This window comes from Manacus vitellinus, unplaced genomic scaffold, assembly GCF_001715985.3.
Source record: "Manacus vitellinus isolate BGI_N305 unplaced genomic scaffold, ASM171598v3 scaffold_25_pilon, whole genome shotgun sequence".
NCBI lineage: Eukaryota > Metazoa > Chordata > Aves > Passeriformes > Pipridae > Manacus > Manacus vitellinus.
This window is the reverse complement of record NW_021939882.1, coordinates 11,645,259-11,669,857: the sequence shown is the minus strand read 5'-3', so window position 1 is coordinate 11,669,857 and position 24,599 is coordinate 11,645,259. Positions and strand designations below refer to the sequence as shown.

General features: G+C 44.0%; 1 protein-coding gene across 1 annotated transcript in view; it reads left to right on the top strand.

Annotated features, from left to right (window-relative positions):
- CTNNA1 (catenin alpha 1) overlaps positions 1-24,599 on the top strand; it is a 112,469-nt gene that overhangs the window by 3,295 nt on the left and 84,575 nt on the right. The window contains exons 2-7 of the mRNA XM_008930908.4: positions 5,815-5,921; positions 7,768-7,963; positions 14,639-14,805; positions 15,546-15,665; positions 17,504-17,770; positions 20,835-21,038. Of these exons, the coding sequence (XP_008929156.1) occupies positions 5,817-5,921; positions 7,768-7,963; positions 14,639-14,805; positions 15,546-15,665; positions 17,504-17,770; positions 20,835-21,038 (1,059 nt within the window). The 5' untranslated portion in view covers positions 5,815-5,816. The remainder of the gene's footprint in view (positions 1-5,814; positions 5,922-7,767; positions 7,964-14,638; positions 14,806-15,545; positions 15,666-17,503; positions 17,771-20,834; positions 21,039-24,599) is intronic.

Here is a 24,599-nt window from a genome sequence, read left to right as displayed (position 1 = left end):
CAGAAGTTTGTTCTCTTCAGTGGTTTCCCATATATTTTTCCATGTTTCATATAGATGCCAAGCTTGAAAGTTTAGTAAAATCATTATATTCAGTGAAAACCAGGAATTTGGGATGGGAGGTGGTCTTACCTCAACACCAAGTTGGGACATGGCCAATGTATCTACTCAGACCTGAGAATTTGAAGGCACTCCTGAGGTCAATAATACAGACACAACCAATACATCTCACCTTTACCACCAAGATCTGAGTCTCGTGAGACAGGTTCAACTCAAACTTGCCCCATAAATATAAATAAATATAAATAAAAACTTTGCCACAACATGCAGCATCTGAGTTAGTGTTAATATTTCTGAGTGTGAAATTCTAACAGTAAGGATTTCTAGGGAGGTGATACCTGCATGGCATTTAGGGTGGGGGAGAAGATTTGGTAGCTGAGCAGATGAAATTTAAGGTTGAAGGCATTGTTAGAAGAGGATGACTCCCTGTTTTTAGTTGTGTATACTTGATGTTAAATAAAACCAGCTTAAATAAAATCTGCTTAAATCCTCTTTGAAGAGCATCACATATACCAAACATCCTTGACTAGCAGTCATTTGGCTGCCAAGGGGAGTGTTGCTTTATTTGTGGAATATGGCAGACAAATCAATTTGGAGACTGTGAAGGGAAAGAATGAAACTTTTTATTTTCTGGATACTCCTAGTTATATGAAAAACAATTTTGAACTGTCAGTGGGGCATGATGAAACCTCTGTTTGTGAGCTGGATTTAGTATGAAGTGTGCCTTAACCTTTAGTAAATCAGAACTGTTCAGAAGGTTTGCCTTAATGGTATGTGTTAGATACCCACTTCCTGAAGATCTTTGTCTCTTGTCTGCTGCCTTCAACAGGGATAAAGGATCCCTGCTGGTTATCAGGTGGGTTGGGTATTTGGATGACAAGCCTTGGGAACAGGGAAGCTGGTTTATTTTCTGTCTGGAAGATGAAGCTGGGTCAGTGTTGTGAATCCCACCATGTTCCATCATCATGACTTGGGTGATAGAATAAGGGATTTTCTCATTATGTGGTATAGAAAGACAGTCTAGCAGCATGGTAGAAAACCAGATTATCATTCAAAAAGACTGTGATATGACAAATAAAAAAGCTGCAAAATAATGCAGTCAAATACCTATTACTGTACCTGGGCCCATCAGCTGCACAGGATGGGGACTAGGAGGATGTCCTCCAAATGGAGAATGTCCCCCCAGGTATAAAATGTTCTTGTCCCATGTTCTTTTGTTGGGCATTGTGGATAGCATAATGCTGGAATTCAGCATGTGGTCTGTTGTGCCTGGCCCAGGTTAACTCCTGCTGTGCCAGTCAGGCCATTGCTTGAATACTGGCTTCTCTGAGAAAAACCAGGAGGCACCAATGAGTGCAGTTAAAAGCTTTTAGAAAGCAACCTGTCAGGAGAGTTAAAACATGAAGCCTGACAGCAGATAGCCTGTTAAAGACCCTTCAGGTAGCACAAGGTGGTGAGACTGATGCACAGGAGATGAGCAGTTATATTTTTTGCTGCATAACCCAAAGAGATTTGCTCTGTCCAGGGATGGGTTCCTGCAGGGTCACTTGGTGCAGGGCAGGTGGAATGTACTTGCTCAGAAGTGCCTGAGGTACAGCCAGCACTGCCTTCAGGTGTGTGTGGGAGTGCAGCCTGGGAAAACAGGACCACGAGCACTAGGCCTGTCTGTGATTTGTTGGGGTGCAGAGCTCACTGTTGGAATTGTGCTCCTTCGTGGGCTTTTTGGAAAGCTTTGGGTGCCTTCAGAACAATTCTGCAAAGAAGCTGCAGAGCTGCATTCCTCTGCTTGCCAAAGTCTAGAAATCATTTGCATGCCAGTATTGTGGAAATAGGTATCTGAAGTTATTCTTAAAGCCTTGAATTACCAGTTTTTGAAAACACTCCGACCTTTAGTTGTGGCTTTTGGAAGGAGCACTGTGTGCATATCTTGGTGTGTTCCCTGCAGGCCAGCTCCTGTAGTGGGGTACAAAGTGCAGCCCCAGCAGTTCAGCCATCCCTCTGCTCTGGGGTGTGCCCTCACTTCTGTGAGCAGGGCTGGGAACTGCCCTGGGGGCACTTCAGAACCAGAACTCCTTTCTGTTCTGCTGCAGTCTCACCTCCTCCTTCAGGACCGGAAAGGAAATTTTTATAGTTCCCATCTTACTCTGAGCGTGCAGTGGCTCACAGGTGTGTGCCAATGGGGGTGTCTGTTTGGAAAAGGAGCAGTAGAATGGCAGTAGTGGTTGCTTGAAGCAGAATGGAGACCTGTTCCTAATCTTTAGCTGTTGAGGCCTTGAGTGTTTGTAGAAAGCAGGGCAAGTTGTCCAGGGATGGCTCTGCTCCCACAGCTGCTCATTGGCTGGAGCAGTAGCTCCAAGAGTGGCTTCTTTAAACAACTGCTCTTCCCCTGTCCTCGTGTCCTTGCAAGTGCACTAAACCCCAGTAAGATGTTGCATTACTGTTGAACCACCATTGTGACCAATGTAATAACCCAAAGGTTTGCAGTTAATGTGCTGCATGGTGAGCATGGTTTAAGGTTGGGGCTTTACATGTCTGAGCATTAGGTGTGTGGGGAGGACATTCCCACTGCCTGCAGAAGCTCTGATTGATGTTCACTTTTCAGTGGCACCTGGTTCAACTTGGCTGTGGCATCCAGCTTTGCCCTGTGTTCCCACTTTGGAGGCTTTGCCAACAGTGCCAGGTGACATCTCCATCGCTGGTTGGGCTCACAGCAGTGTCTGTGTGGCACGGTGGGCCAGATGGGGATCTCAGCCCACCCTGCAAAAATGGATTTCTTTCCCTTTAGCCAAATCAGTTCTTCCCCATCTGGTTAATCGCTCAGACGTGGGGAAAGCTGTGCCAGGACGGAGGGGGTGTGATGTGTGAACGGGAATGAGTTCCTGGAGGGGTGTGGGAGGATGAACGTTGGTCTTTAAGCAGCTTTTCTACTGCTTATGAAACCACAGGCTGGGCGACCACAACTCCTTGTGCACTGGTGATGTTCTGTATGTTCCCGCACTGAGATTCAGCGTCGCTCACTCTTCTGCCTTGTCCTTGAAATTCCTGCTCTGAGCACGTGTGCTGCTGTGTGTCCTGGGTATGGCAGGGCTGGGGCACGGACAACCTGTTTCTTTGCCAGGGGGCTGCCCCCTGGCCTGCCTGGGTCCCTCTTCCAGGGGACATCCTCTCCCGGTAGATGTTACAGTGACTGTGGTCCTTGTGAGGGTTATGGTGGCTCTCCAGGAGCTAAAGATGGAGCACTCTGCTACAATATCCTCTGACAGGGTTTGCTGTTACCAGATTTGAACTCAATGAGGGGAGAGCTCCAGCAGTCACAGGGAAAAGGCAAGTTTTCAGAGCACTGGAGCATCCTCGTGGCGAGATCGCAGCCTTTTATCCCCTTTGTCCTTTTATCCCCTAAACCTACCTCACCCATGTGTAGGTAACCTGTAGCCTGCTCCTGTATTCTCCACAAGTATTTAATTGAATAAACCTATTTATTGCAATGCACAAATGATATCCAAGCCATTGCTGCCAAGCAGTCTTTGGTATCAAGCTATGCTTTTTAAATAAATTTCAATAACATTGCTACTAAGTGGTTTTATAGACCATTACTTCTGGCCAATTCGTGAACTATTATACTAACGTATTTTCAGATGAATTGCCTTTATTATTCTACTAATACAATTAATGTATTGGTTACCTTGTCCTGCACTTTGTTTCTGTGAGAGGCATAACATCATTAACTGTATAGAAACAGCCTTTACCTAGAAACCTGCTGGGCTTCCCAGAGCCCTGGGTGTGTTTCTCAGAAACCATAAAGGCTTTCAGTGTATATTTTCTTGTCTGCTTACGTAGGAAACATTCATGCTGATCTAATTGGAAGGGAATAAACCAGTGAAATTCCTTGTGGAGAATGGGATGTTACCTGGAGGTGAAGGGCACTTCACAGTGTGCTCTGTGCCAGTGTCTGGGCTGTGGAATGACCCTATGGATTCGTGAAATGAAAAGAGGGTGATCAGGAGAGAAGGTTAATTAGTGAGTTCGAAGGGCTTAGTGGTCAGTGTCAGAGGCTGGGCCAGGACAGGAGGTGGCCACCCTTCACATTCCTGCAGTCAGCTCCCTGGGGCTCTGGAGCTGCAACCTGGAATGTGCTGTGGGAGCTGGGAGCCCTCACCTGCACCCCTGAGCTTTTTCAGTTAAAGCCATCAGAAAGGTTTCACATATGCCAGCACTGATTGGGCTCTTCCCAGTCTCTCTCTTTTTTAAGCTTTCAGCTTTTAAAGTTTTCTTTCTGCCAGCAGTGTGGGCACCTGGAGCGTGGGCGGAGCGGAAAGCTGAGTGCACTGGGTGAATGTTCCTGCCTGGCCCTGCTGAAGCTGCTCCTCAGGCTGGCAGCTTGCCAGGGCAGAGCCGTGAGGGCAGTGGTGGTGTGAGTCCTTGATGCCCTGTGGTGCCCATGGTGTGAGGGAGCTGTGTGCTGGCTGGGGCTCAGCCTGCCAGGGAGGGCTGCTGAGCCCCCCGAGTGCCCCGCACCTTTACCCTGCCCTGGGGCAGCAGCAGCCCCCCTGTGCCGCTCCTGCACTGCTGACTGACTGTTGGGATAGAGCACTTGGTTATTGGTACGTGTTGTAAACATGGTTGGTTACCAAAATTAGTGCCTTGCCTCCTGCTTCTTAAAAATAATGGCACGTTGTGCTCGTCTGGCAGCTTTGGGGACATCTGGTGCTGTCAGAGCAACGTGACTGCTGAGATGCTGTGCAGGCAATGCCCTGTCCAGAGAAAGATTTTAAAATATCAACTAATAAGCTTTAAAATGACTTCAACAGTAGGTATTTAGGAAAAGGGGTAGAAGGGACTTGGGGAATGTATTTCTCTTCCTGACTTTTTGAAAAATAAAAACTTACAAATGTGGATTTAGTCTTACGATGGATTTTGAGGGCAGTGCAAAGCAGGAAGAGGTAGAATCTGTTCTGTCTGAAGTGATATGAATTGGTTTTATGGATCTGTAAATACTTTAAATCCATTTTTTACTGCAGTTATGGTTCAATTTATTCTTTTGTTGTGCTGTACAGCATCACAGTGTTAATCCAGTGATCCCTTGTAGTTCATTATTTTTAGTTTTATTTTTTTTAGACTACTGGTTTCAACAGCAAAGCTATTTTAGTAGTTTCACTCAACTTTTTCCATAATCATGTTTGCTGTTCCATTGGGATGTTGATATAAAACTGTAATGGGAAGGAACGGCTCTGTGACAGCTTTGAGCAGATCTCTTCATGCAAATCTGCTTTTCTCTCCTATGTAAATGTTATGGGGAAGTGTAATAGATATGTAAGCTGTTAAGTATGAACCAGCTGGATTTTCTGGCTTTGTAAGGCTTATATTCACTGCTTTACCTTTGTACTCCCAAAAGGTGAATTGGGCAAAGGGGGAGGCTGGGTGGGTTGAGTTCAACCTGGCTCCTGATGAGTAACCCAGACATTGCCCATCTTGTCATGGCTCTGATAAAATAGTGTGGCTTCTCAATAGGTTTTTGTGTGGCTTTATTTGGTTTTGGCTTTATTTTCTAACCAAAATGTCCAGCTAATGTCTGTATATTGTCATAACAAGCAGTTTTTTACGTTACTATCAATCGAACCAAAACTGTTTCTGGAGATGGTATAACCTTTACTTGCACTAAATGGATGTTTTGTGTTTAATAATCTCCATTTAATTCAAAGATACGTTCCAACAGCATTAACAATAAAAACTTCTCTTCATGCAACTCTTTTCTTCTAGAAATGACTGCTGTCACTGCAGCCAATGTGAACTTCAAATGGGACCCCAAAAGCCTGGAGATAAGAACACTGGCGGTTGAAAGGCTGCTTGAGCCTCTTGTTACACAGGTGGGGAAAAAAAGGGGACAAAATAAACCTTCATAAAGATGTTTTGATGTATTATTTCAATTAGGTAACTTGCAAAGCCTAAGTTCCAAGAGTAAAAATGCTAAAAAATTAAAGATGGAAAGACATTTACGAGTAGTTTCTTTGTTCAGTGTTATTGTAAGCGTTACTGGGCAGGGGTGTGGTAAGACTGTGCTGCTTCAGCACTGGATAAGACACAGTATTTCAATTAGAAGTGCAGAACTGCATGTTAGTAACTAATGTTCCATGCCTACGGTTTGTCCTGGCTTTGTGAGTAAGAGCTGCTTTCTCCATGGTGTACATGTGCCTGTGAAGTGCACTGAACAGTACAGGAAGGGTGGAATAAGACTTGTAAATGTGAGCTGTGGCACTGGGCATTTTGAAGATTCGTGGAAGAGGCTTTCCAGGAGGTTTGGAAGAGTAGGTACACTGGAGACAGTTCACTCATCTCTTCTAACATTGTTTTCCTGGAATATGAGATGTCTAAAATGACAGTACAAACTAGACATAATTCCTGCGAAGCACAGACTGGAACGATCATGTTTTATTTCCAGTATTAGTATCCCTTTAGTCATCAAACTGCTGTTCCCCTGGATCCTCAGATGGGCAGTTCTGCTGTAAAGCTTTTTAGCTGAAGTTACTGATGGAGCCTTTCCTTAAGAGAAGTTGTCTTAATTTGGCAAACTTAACTGAACAAACTAGTTGATAGGACCTTTCTGTCCAAGTTCAGTATCTGAACTTATTCTTTAAGGAAAACAGGCTGTACTGGCAATCCCAAATTTTCTGAATGATGTGACTGGCAAAATACAGAGAGGGAAATGGAGCAAATTGTTGTGTTGCAGCTTCTTTATTTGTAGGACATGATGAACTGAGACTACCCAGTACAAATGCTCCCTATTAACCAACACGATATTCCCAGCTGATGGCTTTCCCTCTCTGAATCAGCCCACTGAGAAGATGGATTCAGCTCTGAGGACCTTTATGTCAGAAGTCCTCAGGCTTTCCAGAGTAGTAATTTTTTTAGTGTTATTTAACATCCCATTGAAGTAGCTTTGTGTGCATTTTCCTAGGCTTTCCAAAAAGGAGAGGAGGGGAAAAAAAAAAGCAAATAGAGAAGTGTGTGTGGATTTTGTGACATGTCTGTGTTTGATAGAAGGGGATGGATCCTGGTCCTGAACTAAGAGTGCCTGGTGATCATCTGGCTGCTGGTGATGGCCCTGATCCCAGCAGGGTTTCAGTCTAAAACATATAATTGGAGATATTTGTTGATTGCAGGAGAATTGTGAGAGTTCAGTTTGGGTTCTGTTAAGGAAGTGATGAGCTCTTAGGGGCTCCTCTGCTCTGCATTCAACCCATTGTCTGTAGTACTGTTTTGGACTGCAAAGACACTGTTTCTAGATTTCTATAGATCCAGATTTCAACCTTGTTTGGGGTCTCTTATGACTGGAGAGTTATCCCAGACTAATTATCCCCACCTTGGTTTCCTTTATGTGGTGCCAAAGAGCTCTTGCCTGTAACTGAGATTGCAGTTTATCAAAAATACAAATAGATCTCCATTCTAAAATCAACTTTTCAGATCTGCTGCTGATAAGAAAAAACTTTAAGCTGTTTAACTGCAATTATAATGCTCATCTAAAGAATCAAGAAGCATGGTCATGTTTAAACAGATGTGGAAAACACTTGCTAGGTTAACTGTTGGAGCTGGCAATATGCAGGTATTGTCAATGCACTGTCTAGAAAAAAATACATGTGGCATTACTGTCAAATTGATAAACACCTCATTTATTTCTTGTTTTGGTTTTTTTTTCCCTTCCACCTGTGCCTTTAGGTAACAACACTGGTTAACACCAGCAACAAGGGCCCCTCTAATAAAAAGCGAGGACGTTCTAAAAAGGCCCATGTTTTGGCTGCTTCAGTTGAACAAGCAACAGAGAATTTCCTGGAGAAAGGAGACAAAATTGCAAAAGAGAGCCAGTTCCTCAAGGAGGAGCTGGTGGCGGCGGTGGAAGATGTTCGCAAGCAAGGTAAGAACTGTGTGTCTGGCTTGGCAAACTGTGGCTCTTCAGAGTAAGTTCCTTTTGCTGTTATTTCCCATTGCTTTGTTTCTGACTCTGCACCTCTCCACTTGTGTGGATTCTCAGCTTGCCTGCCTGGCATCCTTGAGCAGTAATATGAACTGGATAGATCTGGAAGTTGGATGTCCCAAGTTGAGATTAAGAGGAGAAGCAGAAGGGCTGATTCTTTGAAGAACATTTAAAAACTCAGTTTAGGCTTAAAAGTAAACCCACCCACCCCAAATTTTATGGAACTACATCTCAAATGTCAATAACTTCTTCAATATTTCAATGCATACAGACCAGCATTGTAGGAGGAAGAGCCAAGTGTTGACTTGACAGAGATGTGTATCTTGAATATGCAAAATGTAAACAGCAACAAACAGAATGTGAAGACCTTGGTTAAATATTCCAGGCTTCCTCCCCCACATCTAGTGTTGACTTTTATAATTTTCTTTTTTACTTTCTTGGAGAAGACTTCCAAGAAAAGCCTGTGGAGCTGACTTACTCTAAAATATGCACTAGTAAATATTGTTGCTCATAAATCATTTATCATTCTTCCAGTCATGAGTCTTTTCTATGCTTCAGTGAAACCCAGTCAACTGGTATTAATGGTGACGACTGCTCCTGCGAAAAAGGGAAAGCTCATTAGCATTAATTACTTGTTTGTAACTGAAGTTGCAGAGTGGTGAAATATTAGTTAGAAATGGTTATAAGTTCTGGATGATCCTGGCTGACAGACCAAAGAAAGATCAAGGTAAGAAGGCTGCAAAATAAGAGGCTAATTGAGTTGGCTTAATTTAACAACAACAAGCAGGGAAAGAGACCCCTTTGACTCAAAGCTTTAATTCCTGGTGCTTGCAGCTCAGAGTTGAGTCAGAGCTCCTCTGGGAGTGCCTCCAAGTGACTCTGTGATATCGGTGAGCAAGGGAGCTGTGCTCAGCCCTGGGGACTGAGAAGTTCCCTGAGCTGGATTTGTAGTTGTGTATTGCAGTGAGAAGCTGGTAGGAAGGAGAGACTGATAGAAAAACCTTCTGGATGGCCCTTTCACTTGTTTCTTGGCCTCTCCTTGGTTTTGAGACTACATGTGGGCTTGGTGCCAAAGCCTCCCTGCTCCGTTGGCCTCTGACAGGAGGTGATGCGCACGACTGAGAGCAGCTGGAGTGAAAGAACTTCCCACCTTCATGTCACTGCACTTCCTCCTCCCTTTTTGCTGTTTGCAGCTTGCATGGGGTCTGGTGCACAGAGAGAGTGGCTGTGCCTGTTTCCTGGGGCTGGATGTGTGCTCAGACTTGAGGCAGTCCCTGGATACAAGTGGTGCCCCCCTCATTTGTGAGGAGCAGGGGTCAGAGCTGTGCCCTGTCACGGTGCCAGTGTTTGGCCAGGTTTAGCAGGGCAGCTCTTGGTGAAGAAATGAAAATCAAACCAGCCTTTGAGGAAATTAGAAGCAAGAGGTAAAAACTGAGAGACAGCAGAGGGGGAAGGGTTTTGCCAGCAGTGCCTGGGAGGATTGCAGTTCTCAGCAGTGCTAATAACAGCTGGGAGGTACAGCCTCCCAACATACGTGTTTATACACATTCCATGCACTCATGAAGCACTCCCAGTATTGTGGTAGACCAGTTGGAGTCAATGAACTGGAGAAACAAGGGAAGTGTGATACGAAGCCTGTCTGTGTGCTTAGCAAGTCTTCCTTGTGTTGGTGCCTTTATCTGCCTTTTGCAACGGGGGCAGGAGTGGAGAGGAGGATCTGGGTGTTGTGGTCGGGGGCAGGAGTGGAGAGGAGGATCTGGGTGTTGTGGTCAGCAGCAGGGTGATCAGGAGCTGTGTCTGAGAGCAGCAGTGGGATTACAGATATAGAGCACAATTTATCTTCAGCAGGGGACAGGAAAATAGAATTAATAATGCCTCTATTTAGAGTAGGGGGAGGTTTAGTTACCATAATAAAAAAAGATGAATGAGTGTAGACAGGGATTATGAAGATGATTAGAACAATAGATAACTTGTCTCATCAGAGAAAATTAAAAAAATTTTTTTTAGCCTAGCGAGAAGAAGATTGAGAGAGTACATGATTTTAGTGAGCACGCTTGTTCATAAAATCCCATTTGCTGGGGGTAAAAAAGAAGTGAAAAGAGCTATTTGGAATGAATAATAGCATGGCTACATACTAAATCAATGTAAGTGGATCTTCAAAGTCTTCCTGTTTTTTACAATAGAAGGATAAATTACAACTTGCTTTAAATATTAAAAAAATTACTGAAATCTACAGTAAAATTCCTGGCCCTTTAAAGATGTGGACTTTTAGTGTTTTATAAAGCAGTGGAACTTTTTAAGATTTTGAGCAGAATAGTGGAGGCAAAGAATCAGTGTTTTTCAGAATAGATCCTGCTGGAGTTGGTGCCGGGAAAACATTTGATGTGGATGCCTCGGATTTCAGCATCCTTGCAGTGTTTGTTACAGTCATTTCTGCCATTGAGGGTTTGCTGGGTAACAGAGGGGGCAATATTGGTCTTGCCCAGCCTTAGTCCTTCCACTGTGAACTCTCTGTGGGGTTCTACCTTCTCATGAACCATGAAGTCTTGGAGTGTTCAGCTCTGTTCTGCTAGTGCTGTTGGGAGGTGTTTTGGAACAGAACCAGTTCCTTACCCAGGTGCTTGGTACTGAGACAGGTTCCAAACTGGGATTAAGTATGACATTTCTTTTGGGTCAGACTGAGACTATTCCAGATTTCCTGGAGTACTGATGGCCATAGTTCACTGTCTCTGTGTATGTGCATGTGAGCGTGGGGAATTAGCTGTGCTCTGGCAACTCAACATAACAGACCAAAAATTAAAGCTTAAAATTAAAAAGCTTAAGCCTGTGTGTGGGGCTTGAGGTAAGAGAATGGATGAATGGTCTTGTGAATCCTGTGGGCTTTGATCATGTTTCAGGTTGCAAATGCAGGGGAATGAGCTGACTGATTCAGTGTGGTCTCTTTCTGCCTTGTGTTTCTAAGTGAAGGATTTTTCAAAACTGAACAGTGAGACCAATTATGAAAGGGGAGAACAAGTTTTCAACTGTACTTCGTGCAGGGTGCATGGCTTAAGGACTTTCAAGGAACAGAAGGAGGTCAGTTGTGGAACACAAACACTGAATTATTCTTGAAAAACTCAACTTGAAAATTCTGTTGTGACCAGTTAGCTTAATTTCTTGGAAAGGTACGGGGAGTTCAGTTGTTTCCCTCTAAGAACAATGCTTTAGGAGTGTGCACTTGGATTAGAGGTAATCCTTCAGCCAAGGACTTAGGGTCTTTGAAAAGCTGTAACCTAAGGGAGCTCAGAGATGGCTCTTGGAAAACAGTAGGAATGTTGTAGGCAGCATATAGATTTAATTGAAGACAAGATTAAGGAACTAACAGAAGTTTTTATTGCCATAGTGTCAACTCCTGTGTTGATGTGGGGCCTTGTCCTTTATAGCAGAAAGCCAAGGCAGCCTGTTGTGGCAGGGTGTTGAAGGTGGCATTAGTGGTGAGATGGGACTTCAGTATCTAGAGTAGTAGAGACTTGAAACTCTGATTTCCTGTTTGCCTTCGTTTAGCAGGGAGTGGCAACCTCTAGGGAACTGGGGGGGTGCTCTGGGCAGGTGGGGGAACGGCCTGGTGGCACTTGTGCTGCTGGCAAAGCAGCCTGGGGATGGGCTTTGGGCTGGGAGGTGCTGAAGGGTACGAGGTGATGTGTGGGCACGAGTTTCCAGCTTGGAAGAAGAGCATCAGTCAGTGCCTGTGTGTCCTGGTCCTGCTGCCTTGCCTGTCCCTCTGCCCTCCCCTCCCGTGTTGGTGGGAGCAGCTCTGTGCGTGGTCACTGTGTACCACTGCAAGGAGCACTAATAGTGCTGTCTGAAAGTGCTGTCAGACCCTTGGGCATGGGGGGAAGGCAACTAGACAATGGTAATTGTCTTTTGATGGACTAAAATCTTACTATTTCTGAAATGGGCTTTGTTCCATTAGATTTAATTGAGTTCTTAGTGCTTTTTTGACAAAATCATAGGGCAGTTACTGTTACCCCTTTTTTTCTCAACTCTGTTTCATTTTCTTTCCCTTCTAATACCTAGTGAAAATGCAAGGTTATATTGGAAAAGCAGATTACTCATGTAAGAATTTGTACCAGCTTTATAATCTGAGTCTCGTAGTTGGACTCTTCAGCATGTGTTACTTTTAACTCTTCTTTATCTGCTCCCCAGTTTGTGTTACCTCTTGTTCAAATTTGAAAATGGGAAGATTATGCTGGATCCCCTTTGAACTGCTAATGCACACACACAGTGCAGTAACTGCATATTTAGGCCAGGGCAGAGTGCCCTGTTACCATTTGAATCCAGCTAAAATAACTACCCCATGTTGCTTTTCCTTTATAAAAAGTCTGAAAGCCAACTTTCTTTAATTGGCAGAAATATATATATATATGCAACAACTTTAAATATAATCTTCCTTTAATTCTGGGAAGCCGGTTATCTTTTGACACCCTGACAAGCTGTTTGAAACTCACTAAATCTTTTAAAGTCTCCTGTTAAAATAAAAAGGAATAGCATTTTATTTCAGGACTGGCTTGAAAGGTTGCAATTTAAGAGATGGGTAGAGGATAATTTTAATCGTTAGCAATTTTTGAGATTCAAGTGAAGCAAGTGGCCACCTCTCTCTAAATTTTTTTTTAAATAGAAAATAAATGAAAACAACATTATTTTAGAAGTTGAAAATGTGGGAATTTTACATGTAAGTAAATAAAGGGGGAAATATTTTTAGTCAATTTTTGGTTCTGGCATATCATAGAATGGCCTGGATTGGAAGGGACCTTAAAGACCATCCAGTTCCACCCCCTGCCATGGGCAGGGACACCTTCCACTAGCCCAGGTTGCTCCAAGCCCTGTCCAGCCTGGCCTTGGACGCTTCCAGGGATCCAGGGGCAGCCACAGCTTCTCTGGGCAACCTGTGCCAGGGCCTCACCACCCTCACAGGGAAGAATTTCTTCCCAGTGTCCAATCCAAACCCATTGAAACCATTCCCTCTTGTCCTGTTACATCATGTTCTTGTAAATAGATATCCTTAAATCCCAAGATTGTTAATAGATTTCATACTTGCAGTGGTGACATTTATTTTATTATTAGCTTTTTCTAGAAGGAATAAGGAAAGGTTCATGTCAGCTATGCAGGGGTTTTGTAATCTTCTGACTAGTTGCAGTTTTCAGCATTGATGATACATTCTTTCATCCATCTGGAAATCTGGGTTTCTTATCCCTTGTTAAAGTAAAAAGTCGTGTTCCCCAAAGTTGGGTAAGGGGTAGCTTTGGGTTGATATTCAGAGCTGACCTGTGCTTGGACAGAAGATCTTTTTTTTTTTTTTTTTCCTCTCTCACAGTACTGAAGTGGCATATTTTTTTATCTTAAAATGTTATGTGCCACTCTTGGTTGTATTATTTAAGATGATGGAAGGGTGTTACATAGGAGGGAACATTTGAACAAAATTGAGTATCTCGATGTGGTTGCTTGGACAGACTGGCAGCTGTGCTGGGGCTGAATTTAGCTATGAAGGTGTGGAGTGCCTGGGTGCTAGAAACTCTCTGTGGGGATGGTTAACCCCCAGACTCTCCAGCTGTTGGTATTTTTGAGTAGTTAAAAATAAGTTGTTAAAATAAACAGAAGCATCCCAGGACTGCATCATCTAGAGATTTCGGTGTGGACCTTGCCCAGCCCTGGTTGGGAGTGGGCTCCATGGGACTTGCTGTCAGCTGTCACTTGTCAAGCACTGTTGGAGGTTTTTTCTTCTCATCTGAGACAGGCTTTTTGTTTTGGCTTTTGGCCATGTGGACACTTTTTCATACAGGTTTGGGAAGCCTCTGGCACAGCAGTTATAACAGTTCATCTCCTTTCTGGTCATCTGCTGCTGCCTGCGCATCTCTGACCTTGAGGACCTACGTTTTCTGTACCAAGTCCTAACTGTTCTCCCAGCAGTTTCTGAGATGCAAAGAGATCCAAGAATAATAATTGGATTCCAAAGCTTCCTGCTGTGTAGGAACTGTGGTACTGGAAGCTGCTCGAAAAAGCAGGGGAGAAATCCAAAATTTACTCCTCTGACTATATGCAGACATTACTTTTATGCTTTCCAAATGCCTTCTGGAGGAATTGCTCTAGCTGGGTAAAGTGGCCTTTGCTTTTCATAGTTAACCAATGGCATTGTTACCATCTGAAACCCAAATTCTTTCCTCCTGCACCAGATGCAGACCCACAGGCTATGAAATGCTGAAGCATTTTACGAAGCAGTGCCTGGCTTTGAATTCAAACCAGGGCATATCCAGCCAGGTCATCGCTCCGAGTTGTTTACAGTCCCAGGAGCTGTGGCAGCTCGCTGTGTGTTTACAGTGCTTTCTACTGCTTTCTGCTTAACTCCTTTTGCTCAAGCTTTGAAAGCATTGTAGCTTGTGAAATAATTGCAGCCCTACGAAGGCATGCTGAATTTGCCTCTCCAGAGGATTCTGGCATGCTAAAACATCTACAAATGGAAATAAGGACTAAAGTGCCGTTTCCCAACCTTTCCTCCTTGCCAAACCCCTCTGCCAGAATCCTGGCAGCCCCTTGGGAAGTGCTGTGTGGTGTTAAAGCCACCCCTGTGCCCCTGTGCAGGTGACCTGATGAAGAGTGCCTCGGGGGAGTTTGCGGACGACCCCTGCTCGTCGGTGAAGCGCGGGAACATGGTGCGCGCGGCGCGGGCCCTGCTCTCCGCCGTCACCCGCCTGCTCATCCTGGCCGACATGGCAGACGTCTACAAGCTGCTTGTCCAGCTCAAAGTGGTAAGAGTGGTTCTCGGCCCTGCCAGGAGTGCCCTGCCAGGAGTCTGTGTCACACACGTGCTGACCCTGCGGGGGGTGTGTGCTGGCGGTGCCTCGCTTCTGGAGCAGGGAGGGGTTTGGGGTTTTTCCTCCCAGCACAATGTGTGTAGTGGACACCTGTCACTTGTTTTTACACTCATTGTCAGTAGCTATTGACTTTGAGTTGCACTTTGTTCTGAACTTTTAGTGTAGAAACTGAGGCTCTGTGGCTGTAGGTGATAGTTGGCCCTTTCATCTTACCAAAATCATTTGGCTTTCATATAACTTGGGGTGAGTGCTTTGGCTGACCAAGTAAAATGAGAGCGGAATATTTGAGTAAGGCTTTTCTTCCCTTGAGCAAGAGGGTGGTGGGTGGTTTGTGCAGAGTTTGAAATGAAATGAGATTGGATACTGGGCTTGCCTTTGCTCATGGGCTTTGAGGACTTTCTGTGTGCCCTTCAGTGGCTGCTGCCACAGCTCTGCCAGGGCCCTGGGCTCCTTCATGCTCTTTCAGATATGTGTACTTGGCTCTCTGGTAGCTGGTGAGTATGAAGTAGTAGCTAACCCTTGTGTACTGTTAGCCTTTGAAGTGTCTCTCTCCAAAAAATATCAAGGGGCAAAGGAAGATTGCTTTCTCTGTCTGCCATGAAATACATTCTGAATTGCTTCCTGACCTGTGGACTGTATTGCTTGGAAAAATATGTGAATGTATTTTCTTTTAGGTGGAAGATGGTATCTTGAAACTGAGAAATGCTGGCACGGAGCAGGACTTGGGTATCCAGTACAAAGCTCTCAAACCAGAAGTGGACAAGCTTAACATAATGGCAGCCAAAAGACAACAGGTATAGTGTGGCAGCTCTTTCTTCTGTATGTTATTTCTTCTTTTTCAAAATAAGGGAGCCTTGCTGCTCTTGGACAGTACTTTTTACTTTTTTTAAAAAAAATTTATTTTTTTTAATTATTTTTATTGCTGATTCTTTGTGTTGCTCTGCCATGTTTAGGAACTCTGAACTTCCTTGATAAGCAGGAAAAGTCTGCTTGGCTGCAGGGTGCTGCTTCTGACAGAATTCGTTCTTAGTAGCATTTGTTGATGTTTAATGCTTTAGTGCCTTAATGAAATGCTACTCCCCAAGACTTGCACTTCCCAGTTTGAAGCAGTGCAGGTGTGGATAAGGAAGGAGAAGTGATTTGTTTCCCAGTGCCTGGTGCACTCACCCCTAGACCACGTTGCTGTTGTGGTTCACACAGACAGACTGTGTCCATGTGCAGTGGGCAAAAGTCATGGCTGGGCACAGCCTTTTCCAAGGGAGTGAGTGGTGATGCTCGTTAGTCTTGCACTGAAATGCCCATTTGAGAAGGGATTTAAATACCCTGTTTGTTATGGGTATGTTCTGTGTTTGGATGGCTTGTGCATAACCTTAAATTGCATGTGAAATTTGTTTTGTTCAACAGCGCTGGTGTGACTCATTCTTGTGTAGGTAAGTTTTCAAAAGAAAGCAGAGGTGTGGGCAGTTCCACTTATCAGGAATAGCATAATTCTTGTAAAACATTTTTTGCCTCTTTGTTCTGCTGATATGTACAAACCCAAATTGCTTATGCACCTCTGACACTTCTTGGGACTTTTTGCAGAGATTTATCTTAGAAAATAAACTGAGTACAGTCTAAAATGGATTGCCAGTTGGTTATGTATCTCAAATCTGATTGCAGTAAATGGGAGTAGGGTTGTGATGGCAATGCAATAAATGCTCCTAAACTGCTCTGTGATAGATTGTTCTGCACTATGGGAAGTGGTTGTACAAAATCTGTAAATCTGTATGCCTGCTTGGAGTGCCCTCCCTGCTTGGTGTGTACCTTACAGAGGTCACATATAGCCCATTCATTTTGAAGAGTCTGGCAGATTTTTTTTCTCCCCTTTTCTCAGTAAGGCAGTCCTCATCTTCCTTTTCGTCACCTCTTTGTTAGATTTAAGAGGTAACTTTAAAATTATGATGCTGCCAATAACTGTTCATTCTTCCTTTTATAAACTTGCTGCTTGTGCTGGACTCAGAAGCTGTATCTAATCAGAGTGCTTCTGTTCCAAAACAGAGGTGATGGTGCTTTAGAGAATTGCAACAGGGAGTGTTTGGGAAAAGACTTATGGACTTGCTCGCTAATCTTAAATTAGCAGTAATTATAGTCATTGGATTAATTTTGTCTCATTGGAGGTGAACAAGAAGTTGAATGAGATGATATATTTGTTCTTCTGAAATTAAGTACCCCGAGTCTCTTGAGAAGAGTAAACGTCATCTTCTAGGTGTAATTAAAGAAAACATTCTGGTTGTGAGCCTGGGAGTTTAAATTAAAGATGATCTTGCTTCTCATCCGCAAGTGCAAGACAGGGCAGCTTTCAAAATGCTGGTCTTGTGCTGCAGAGAGGAGCAAAATTCCAACGTCAGATTTTGAATTGTGGAGTCGTGAATTGCCCTACAGTTATGGTGGGTTTTGTCTTTATGAAGCTGTTGTGTTTTGCAATTAGTTGAGCCCTCAAGAATAAGAACACTCAATCAACAGACAGATTTGAGCACACCAGGCAAAGAACCTGCCTGACTTTTGAAGATGCACAGAGATGGCGTGTGGATGTTAAACGTAGGGAACGTTCTCAAACGCTTTTTTTTTTTTTCCCCTTTAATTTTCCTAACAGGAATTGAAAGATGTGGGTCACCGTGACCAAATGGCAGCAGCCAGAGGAATTCTGCAGAAGAACGTTCCCATCCTGTACACGGCATCCCAGGCCTGCCTGCAGCACCCTGACGTTGCTGCCTACAAGGCCAACAGGGACCTGATCTACAAGCAGCTGCAGCAGGCGGTGACGGGCATCTCCAACGCCGCCCAGGCCACCGCCTCCGATGACGCTGCCCAGCAGCAGGGCGGGGGGGGAGAGCTGGCCTATGCTCTCAACAACTTTGATGTAAGTTCTGAACCCTTTCCGTTTGAAAAACAAAGTGGTAACTCGACACCTCGAGTGCTGTGTCCAGTTCTGGGCCCCTCAGTTCAGGAAGGATATTGAGGTCCTGGAGCAGGGCCAGAGGAGGGCAACTAGGCTGGGGAAGGGACTCAAGCACAAGTCCTATGAGGAGAGGCTGAGGGAGCTGGGGCTGTTCAACCTGGAGAAGAGGAGGCTCAGGGGAGACCTCCTCACTCTCTGCAACTCCCTGACAGGAGGGGGGAGCCAGGTGGGAGTCAGGCTCTTTTCCCAGGCAACCATCAGCAAGACAAGAGGGTTGGGTCTTGAGCTGTGCCAGGGGAGGTTTAGGTTAGATATTAGAAAGAATTTCTTTACAGAGAGAGTGCTCAGCCATTGGAATGGGCTGCCCAGGGAAGTGGTGGATTCTCCGTCCCTGGAGGTGTTTAAGACAAGACTGGATGTGGCATCAGTGCCATGGGCTGGGAACCACAGCAGGGTTGGACCAAGATCTCAGAGGTCCCTTCCAACCCAGCTGATTCTGTGATTCTGTGATGTTCGTTCACCTGGTTTAGTGGCAGCAGCTGACTTCTATTTATATTGCCTGCAAGATCATTTTCTGCTGAAGTGCAGCAAGTCATAGGTAAAGTAAAAAAAAAAAGTCTTTTTCCAAGCTAGGGCTGATGGAATATAGAAAGTTATCTATGTGGTTCTTGCTGATTGAAGGCTGTCAAATTAAACTAGCTCTGAAATAGCAGTTAGCCTACTGCTACCTTAGATGTAAGCCCTTGGTTTATTTGAAATTGATTATTTCATAATATATTTATGTAATGTATTCTTGTAGGTGACAGAAATGATTTATTAAAAGTGAATAATGTCTTTTGGAATTGCCCAAACTACGTATTGAGAGGGACATGAAGTGGGAAGTTTAATATGATATTTGGTTGGGGATGAAGTCATTTCACAATGATGTGTTGTACTGATCTGTCATGTTCTTTGTCTCATGTTCAGCACGTTGCTGAGGACAGCCATGCATTTTTACTGAGATCTCTTTCCTTTTGAAGCCAGGATTCTGTGTCTACCACTGTTTCAGCCTCTGAATTTTAAACACCTTACCTCGAGAACTCTATTTAATATTGCAAAGCCATCACTCAAAAGGCAATTAATAGTTGTGGTTTTGCCAGATTTTAATCACTGTCTCCTTTTCATTCTTACCACTCTTGTTCCTCCCTTTCTACCATGTTTCTTTTACCAGGATAAAATACTATTTGAGTTTTCCCTGTGCCTGGTGGGAAGCCTTTCTCTGTGATCTCTTGGGTAACAAGAGGATGTCATGGCTGTCTTGATCCTTGTGACTGACTTCAGTTTGAAGTCTGCCTTTATTATTCTGTCAGCTGTGTGCTCTGTAAGCCTTAGGAGTGTGCCTCAGGTTCCCCTGAGGGACCACAGGGTCTCACAGGTACCTGTGGGAGGGGAAGGCAGGCCCTGCAGCAGCAGTGTCAGGGACTGACTTGGGTACGTGGAATTGCAGAAGCAATTCTGTTTAGATTTGTGGAATGGCTTATCCAGCTCAAACCATCTAACAAGATTTCTGATATATCACTCTATTTTACTATACAAGCCCTCCAATATATGGCTGGAGACTACCTTTTTGAGTGTTGCAGTTGGCATGAAGCTTGTGAGCTTTTAATTCCACTTTGTGGAGCTCTCTGCTAGCAGCAGTGCTTGATCAGCAGGCCAGCTCAGTGCACGGTGTGTGCAATAGCTCTGTCATCTCATCCTTGCCAAAGGAGGCTGACAAAACAAATGTGGTGAGGTTCTTGGCAGATGTTATCCCTTCACTTCATTTCCTGCTGCTGCTTGAGTGTTATTGTGCTCCTGTAATAGAGGCTTTGCACACACATGCCCCCACATACTCCAGTGATGGTAAAATATTAAATGGCTACCAGAAAATAACAAGCTGATTGTTATCTCTCCTTTCTGATAGTGCAGTCCATGCTACCATTGTATTAACTACATGGCTAAAAGCTTCAGGAAAAGTGAGGAGCATGTTGGAAAGCACATGTTGTGTTCTCATCCTGCTGTGATGGCTGAGTGGTTGCTCCGTTGGGATATGGAATGTACTGGCTGGCAGGAGAAGCAGTGGTTGTGCCATGGCTGCTGAGCTTAGCTGGTGGACAAACTGAGAACTCCCAGCTCAAAAGACTTTGGGCATTCTCTTGTAATTAGCAAATCTTGCCCCTGTGCTGGGAAGAAAACCCATCCAAACCCTAAACCAACCACCAAACCTTCAAATGGCCAAATAAGTTTTCTTTAAGAAATTAGAGACCTGTTGAAATAAATGACAGGCAAGTACTCAAAGGTGGTAAATCCTGCACAGCTGCTTCCTGGGCAACTTCCCTGGGTGGTGTGTTGGCCCCTTGAGAGCAGATACATCAGTGCTGCTGTTTCAGCCTTAAATCTCTTGGTATGCTTATGAATAGTCTGGCAAGATAAAACTGTGATAATTTTCCGTCATGAAGAAATTGATTTCTGTGCTGTTTGAAACCTTTGTGTTGATATTTTCCTGGGGAATTTTTGAGAATAGAGTTGTATTTACCTGCCTAACAGCAAAGAGAAGGAAGACTGGACAAAGTAGGACAATGGAGCACCATATACAGGGCTAATTTTGGATGTTTGTTTTCTTGTTCATGATGGGATAATTATATCTGACAAGTTAACTAGTGAAGGCATGTCTGGATTGACATGTAGTTAGGAAGAGTTCTGTACTTTGAACCTTATTTGTGCTGGCACGTTCGATTTTTGCCATTCATGTAACGAGGCTTCCTGTGGCCAAGATTTGTTTAGCTGTCAAAGCAGCACAAGAAATGACTGACGATGTAATCTGCTGGGGAACCTCTTAGTAATTTTACAAAACTACTCATGAAAATCCTCCTCAGTGCCAAAATAGTGTCGTTTGCCTTTAAATGCCTGATCAGGGTGTTGCTCTAAGTGTTGGTTGTGTTGGTGACTTCTCAGTAGCTTGCTGCTTGGTCCGATCACTGATTTTGCAGAACCTTTCTTTTCCTAGAAACAAATTATTGTGGATCCATCGACCTTCAGCGAGGAGCGTTTCAGGCCGTCCCTGGAAGAGCGCCTGGAGAGCATCATTAGCGGCGCGGCGCTGATGGCTGACTCATCCTGCACACGTGATGACCGGCGGGAGCGCATCGTGGCCGAGTGTAACGCGGTGCGACAGGCCTTGCAGGACCTGCTCTCCGAGTACATGGGCAACGTGAGTGTCTCCGGCTCTGGTGGCTTCCTTTGGGTGGGCTTTAACTCCATATGACAAGCGAAAATGTGGAATCGAAGCTGTGTGTCTCAAAGCTGGTTTGTTCTGGTCCAAACAGAGTTTGAAAGGTAAAGAATAGTCCCAGAAGGTTTGTCTTGAGGCAGGATGAAACTTACTTAAATCATCAATGATACTTATCTTAAAATTGATCTCTAATCTTCCAAGCAACTGTTATCATCATCAAGTGTTAACCCTTTGGCACTGCTTTTATTTCATGACTGTTAATGTTGGTTTTTATAGGAATTCAGTGGAATTAGTCTGTTTTTCCACCTTGGTTTACGTAAAGTAACAGGGCTTATGCAAAAAGTAGTACTTTGCTTCTGTTGACTCTTGGAAAGTTTAACTGTGTCATCTTTTTAGCTAAAGGCATAAATTGTCAGAATCAAGTTAGTTATTGTCACTACTCAGTTTGAGTAGAGGTGATGTATGAAGTCAAATATTTAGTGAAGAATCCTGAGAGCAGTTTGGTATAAATATTGGGCTCTGAGCAGTTCTTTTCCAGTGTTTAGGCACTGAATGTGCACACACAGTACTGGAAGCCTGGGAGTGTTTCTGTGGTTGGAGTAAGTATCATATCACATGGATGAGCTTCTGCATCTGAAGGCATCATGATATAATATCAGACTTTCTTCCCCTCCAGTGCTCCTTTGCTCTTGTCCCAGCAAGTTTTCATCTGAGTAACTTGCTGTGTTGAGAGGTGGCTCGGGATATCATGATTGGCACTATATCTGGTCATTAAACTTGAATACTGTTAAAGCTGATTTTGGAAATAAAGTTGCAAAAATAGCAACAACTTAAGCAAACTATATGACTTGTAGAACTGTGGCAGGTAAAATTGTCTGAAGAAATGTTAATGGGAGTCTTATTTATGCTTTTGAACATGTTTGAGGTGAAAGTTCAGAGATACCTTTTTTAGACAGTAGGACTTATTTAGGAACCTCAATGTGTTAAGTACCTTAACTTCAAATCTTTTGGAAAAAATGACTTCAGTGCAGAGTAAAACTGGTCCAAAGGCTGCCACATGTGGTTTGGGGTGGTAGAATTTGGAGAACAGATGCAGTGTGTGGTAGAGAGAAAGGAAAACAAGGATTTCTGTTTACCAAAGACAAGGACAAAGTAATTGAACAAAACTGATGCAAGTCTGATGTAGCCTGCGGGCTGAGCAAGGTAATTCGTGTAGTCTCTCTTAATTGCTTGTGAAAGTAGCTTGTGCTCAGCACTGACACTTTGTAGAACTTCAGAGTGCAGCTGGGAAACAAAGCACGAGGTTGTGCCATTCTAAACTCCAGTGAGCAGGGTGTTTTATTAGTCTGTGAAGAAGCATCAGCAAAAATCCCTCAAACAAACGTGCTGCTGGTTTGGATGGAGCCCTGTCAGCATGACTGAGAATGGAGCAGCCACCAAAGGCTAATTGAACATGTGGAAGAGGTAAATGCTCGGTCTTCCATGTAAGAGTTGGTGGCATTTGTCTCATTGAAAGTTGGTCAATACCCATGTGAGAGTGCAGAGCTGTGACTTCCTCTCCCAGAAATGCCTGTCCTCCTCCTCAGCCATGTGCTCTTGTCTCTGATACCAAGTTAAAGAATGTATTCCCTCCGTTATCTCCTTTAACACATTGTGAAATTAGTGGAGCATGCTGAATTTTTTAAAGTCACTGCTATGTTATGATTGTAGACAGTGTAGTTGGGGAAATGAGATTAGAAATTCAGTGAAATGGAGTGGAAAAAGCAATTGATAAATTATGGTGGAAATGTGGGATGGTGTGTAAAAATCCATACTGTAAACCCCTCCATGATTAAGCTAAAGAATGACTAATAGTTGGGAATCTAAGCAGTGAAAATGATGTGATACATCTACAGGAAGAGTAGGGATGTGCTGACTTAGAGTAGTGGCAGAGGAAATGTCATTTCATGTGTATGTGTGATATACCCACAGCTCCTGGGATGCTTTGCTCCAGTCTCCCTTTGAAGGAGGAAGTGAATTGGGCATTAAATCTGTTAATTGCACAGCACTTGCTGTGCATCATAAATCCTATCCAAGTGCTAGAGTAAGAGGTATTTATTGGCCAAGTGTAAAAATTCAGAGGGAGGATTGGATGAGGAGTACACTGGAAAGGCAGAAGCACAGGAATGCCTTGAGGCAGATTCCCCTTTAGTTTTTAATGCCTTCTCTTTTAGTGACTTCCTCTAGCTTTTGGGTTTTCTTTCAGATCTCTGGCAATAACAAGACTGTTTCCTAGATAGCTTATAACTCAGTTTAATGTTTTGGAGCCAGACTTTAACTGTTTGTGTTCCTGTCCTTGAGGATCTGTAAGTCTGCAAGCGTTGGAAGCTGTGTTACGGTGTGTGGCAAAGCTTTAGCTAAATAACAGTTTTTGGTAATAAACTGAATTGTAGGATCTCTTGGCATCTGCTGGCATGGTGATGAATTCTGTGATTGTGCAAGGGCAAGATTTGCTTCTTCAGTAGTTTGTTACAGAAGTTTGAATCCCCTTTTTCTTAGATTGGTGTCTGTTATTTCATTTCCCACCTAACACACCTATTCTACCCTTTTCAAGAGCAGTCCAACTAAATTTGGTACATCAAGGCCAGTATCCTGTCATGACAGTGGTCAGTAGTGGATCCTGCAAGCAAAAGGACAGGAACAAGGGAGGTGTGTAGTTTTACTTACCCCAAGTGTCCCCCAAGTGCTGGCATTCTGCAGCTCAGGCACTTCCAGAGCTGGCATTGCTGACTGCATTTAATGGCTCTTGATGGACTTTTCCCTGTAGTTTCTTTCTGAACCCTTATAAACTTACAGCATCCATAATCTTCCTTGACATGGGGTTCTGCTTAAATGGGTGCTGTGTGAAGAAACAGCTTTTGTTTTCAAGCAGAACAACCTTGTGCCCCTTCTGTTGGATGTTTCCTTCGTCTCAGTTAGGAAAAGACCCTGAGCAGCTACTCCTTGCCCATATTTTTCTATGCCACTTAATGTTGTTTTAGAGCCATAGCATGTAGGAGACATTTTTGTCTTAGCTTCCCCAGAATGAAGTGTCTTAGTTTAATTAGATCTTGCCATAAACGAGATACTCAACACCTCCTCTCAGCTTTGACTGTGTCCTCGTTATTATTATTTAGCCAAGTCCTGTGGACTAGTCAGCATCTGGTGTGGTAGTGGCTGTCTCCTTGTGTAGATCCACGTGGAAAATCCAGCTCATGTGGCCCAGGAAAGTTCTGGGATGAGAATTGCAGCAAGTGACATGACAGTGACTGGGAGATGAGTTTCAGAAGTGTGGCTCATGTAAGCCAAAATGCTGATGTGGTCACATTCCGCCATCTCCTTCTGGGCCTTGTTTGGATCTTCACACTTACGTTGAGGTTTAGGGACCAGAGCTGCCTTGGCTGTTCAGAATTTGGGCAGTGTTTTGATTTCTGGTTTTGTTGTGTAGCCCTGAGCTAATGATGCCTAACACTGACAGCTGCTGAGCACGGAGGGAGCTCCATGAACAGCTGCCCTCAGAAG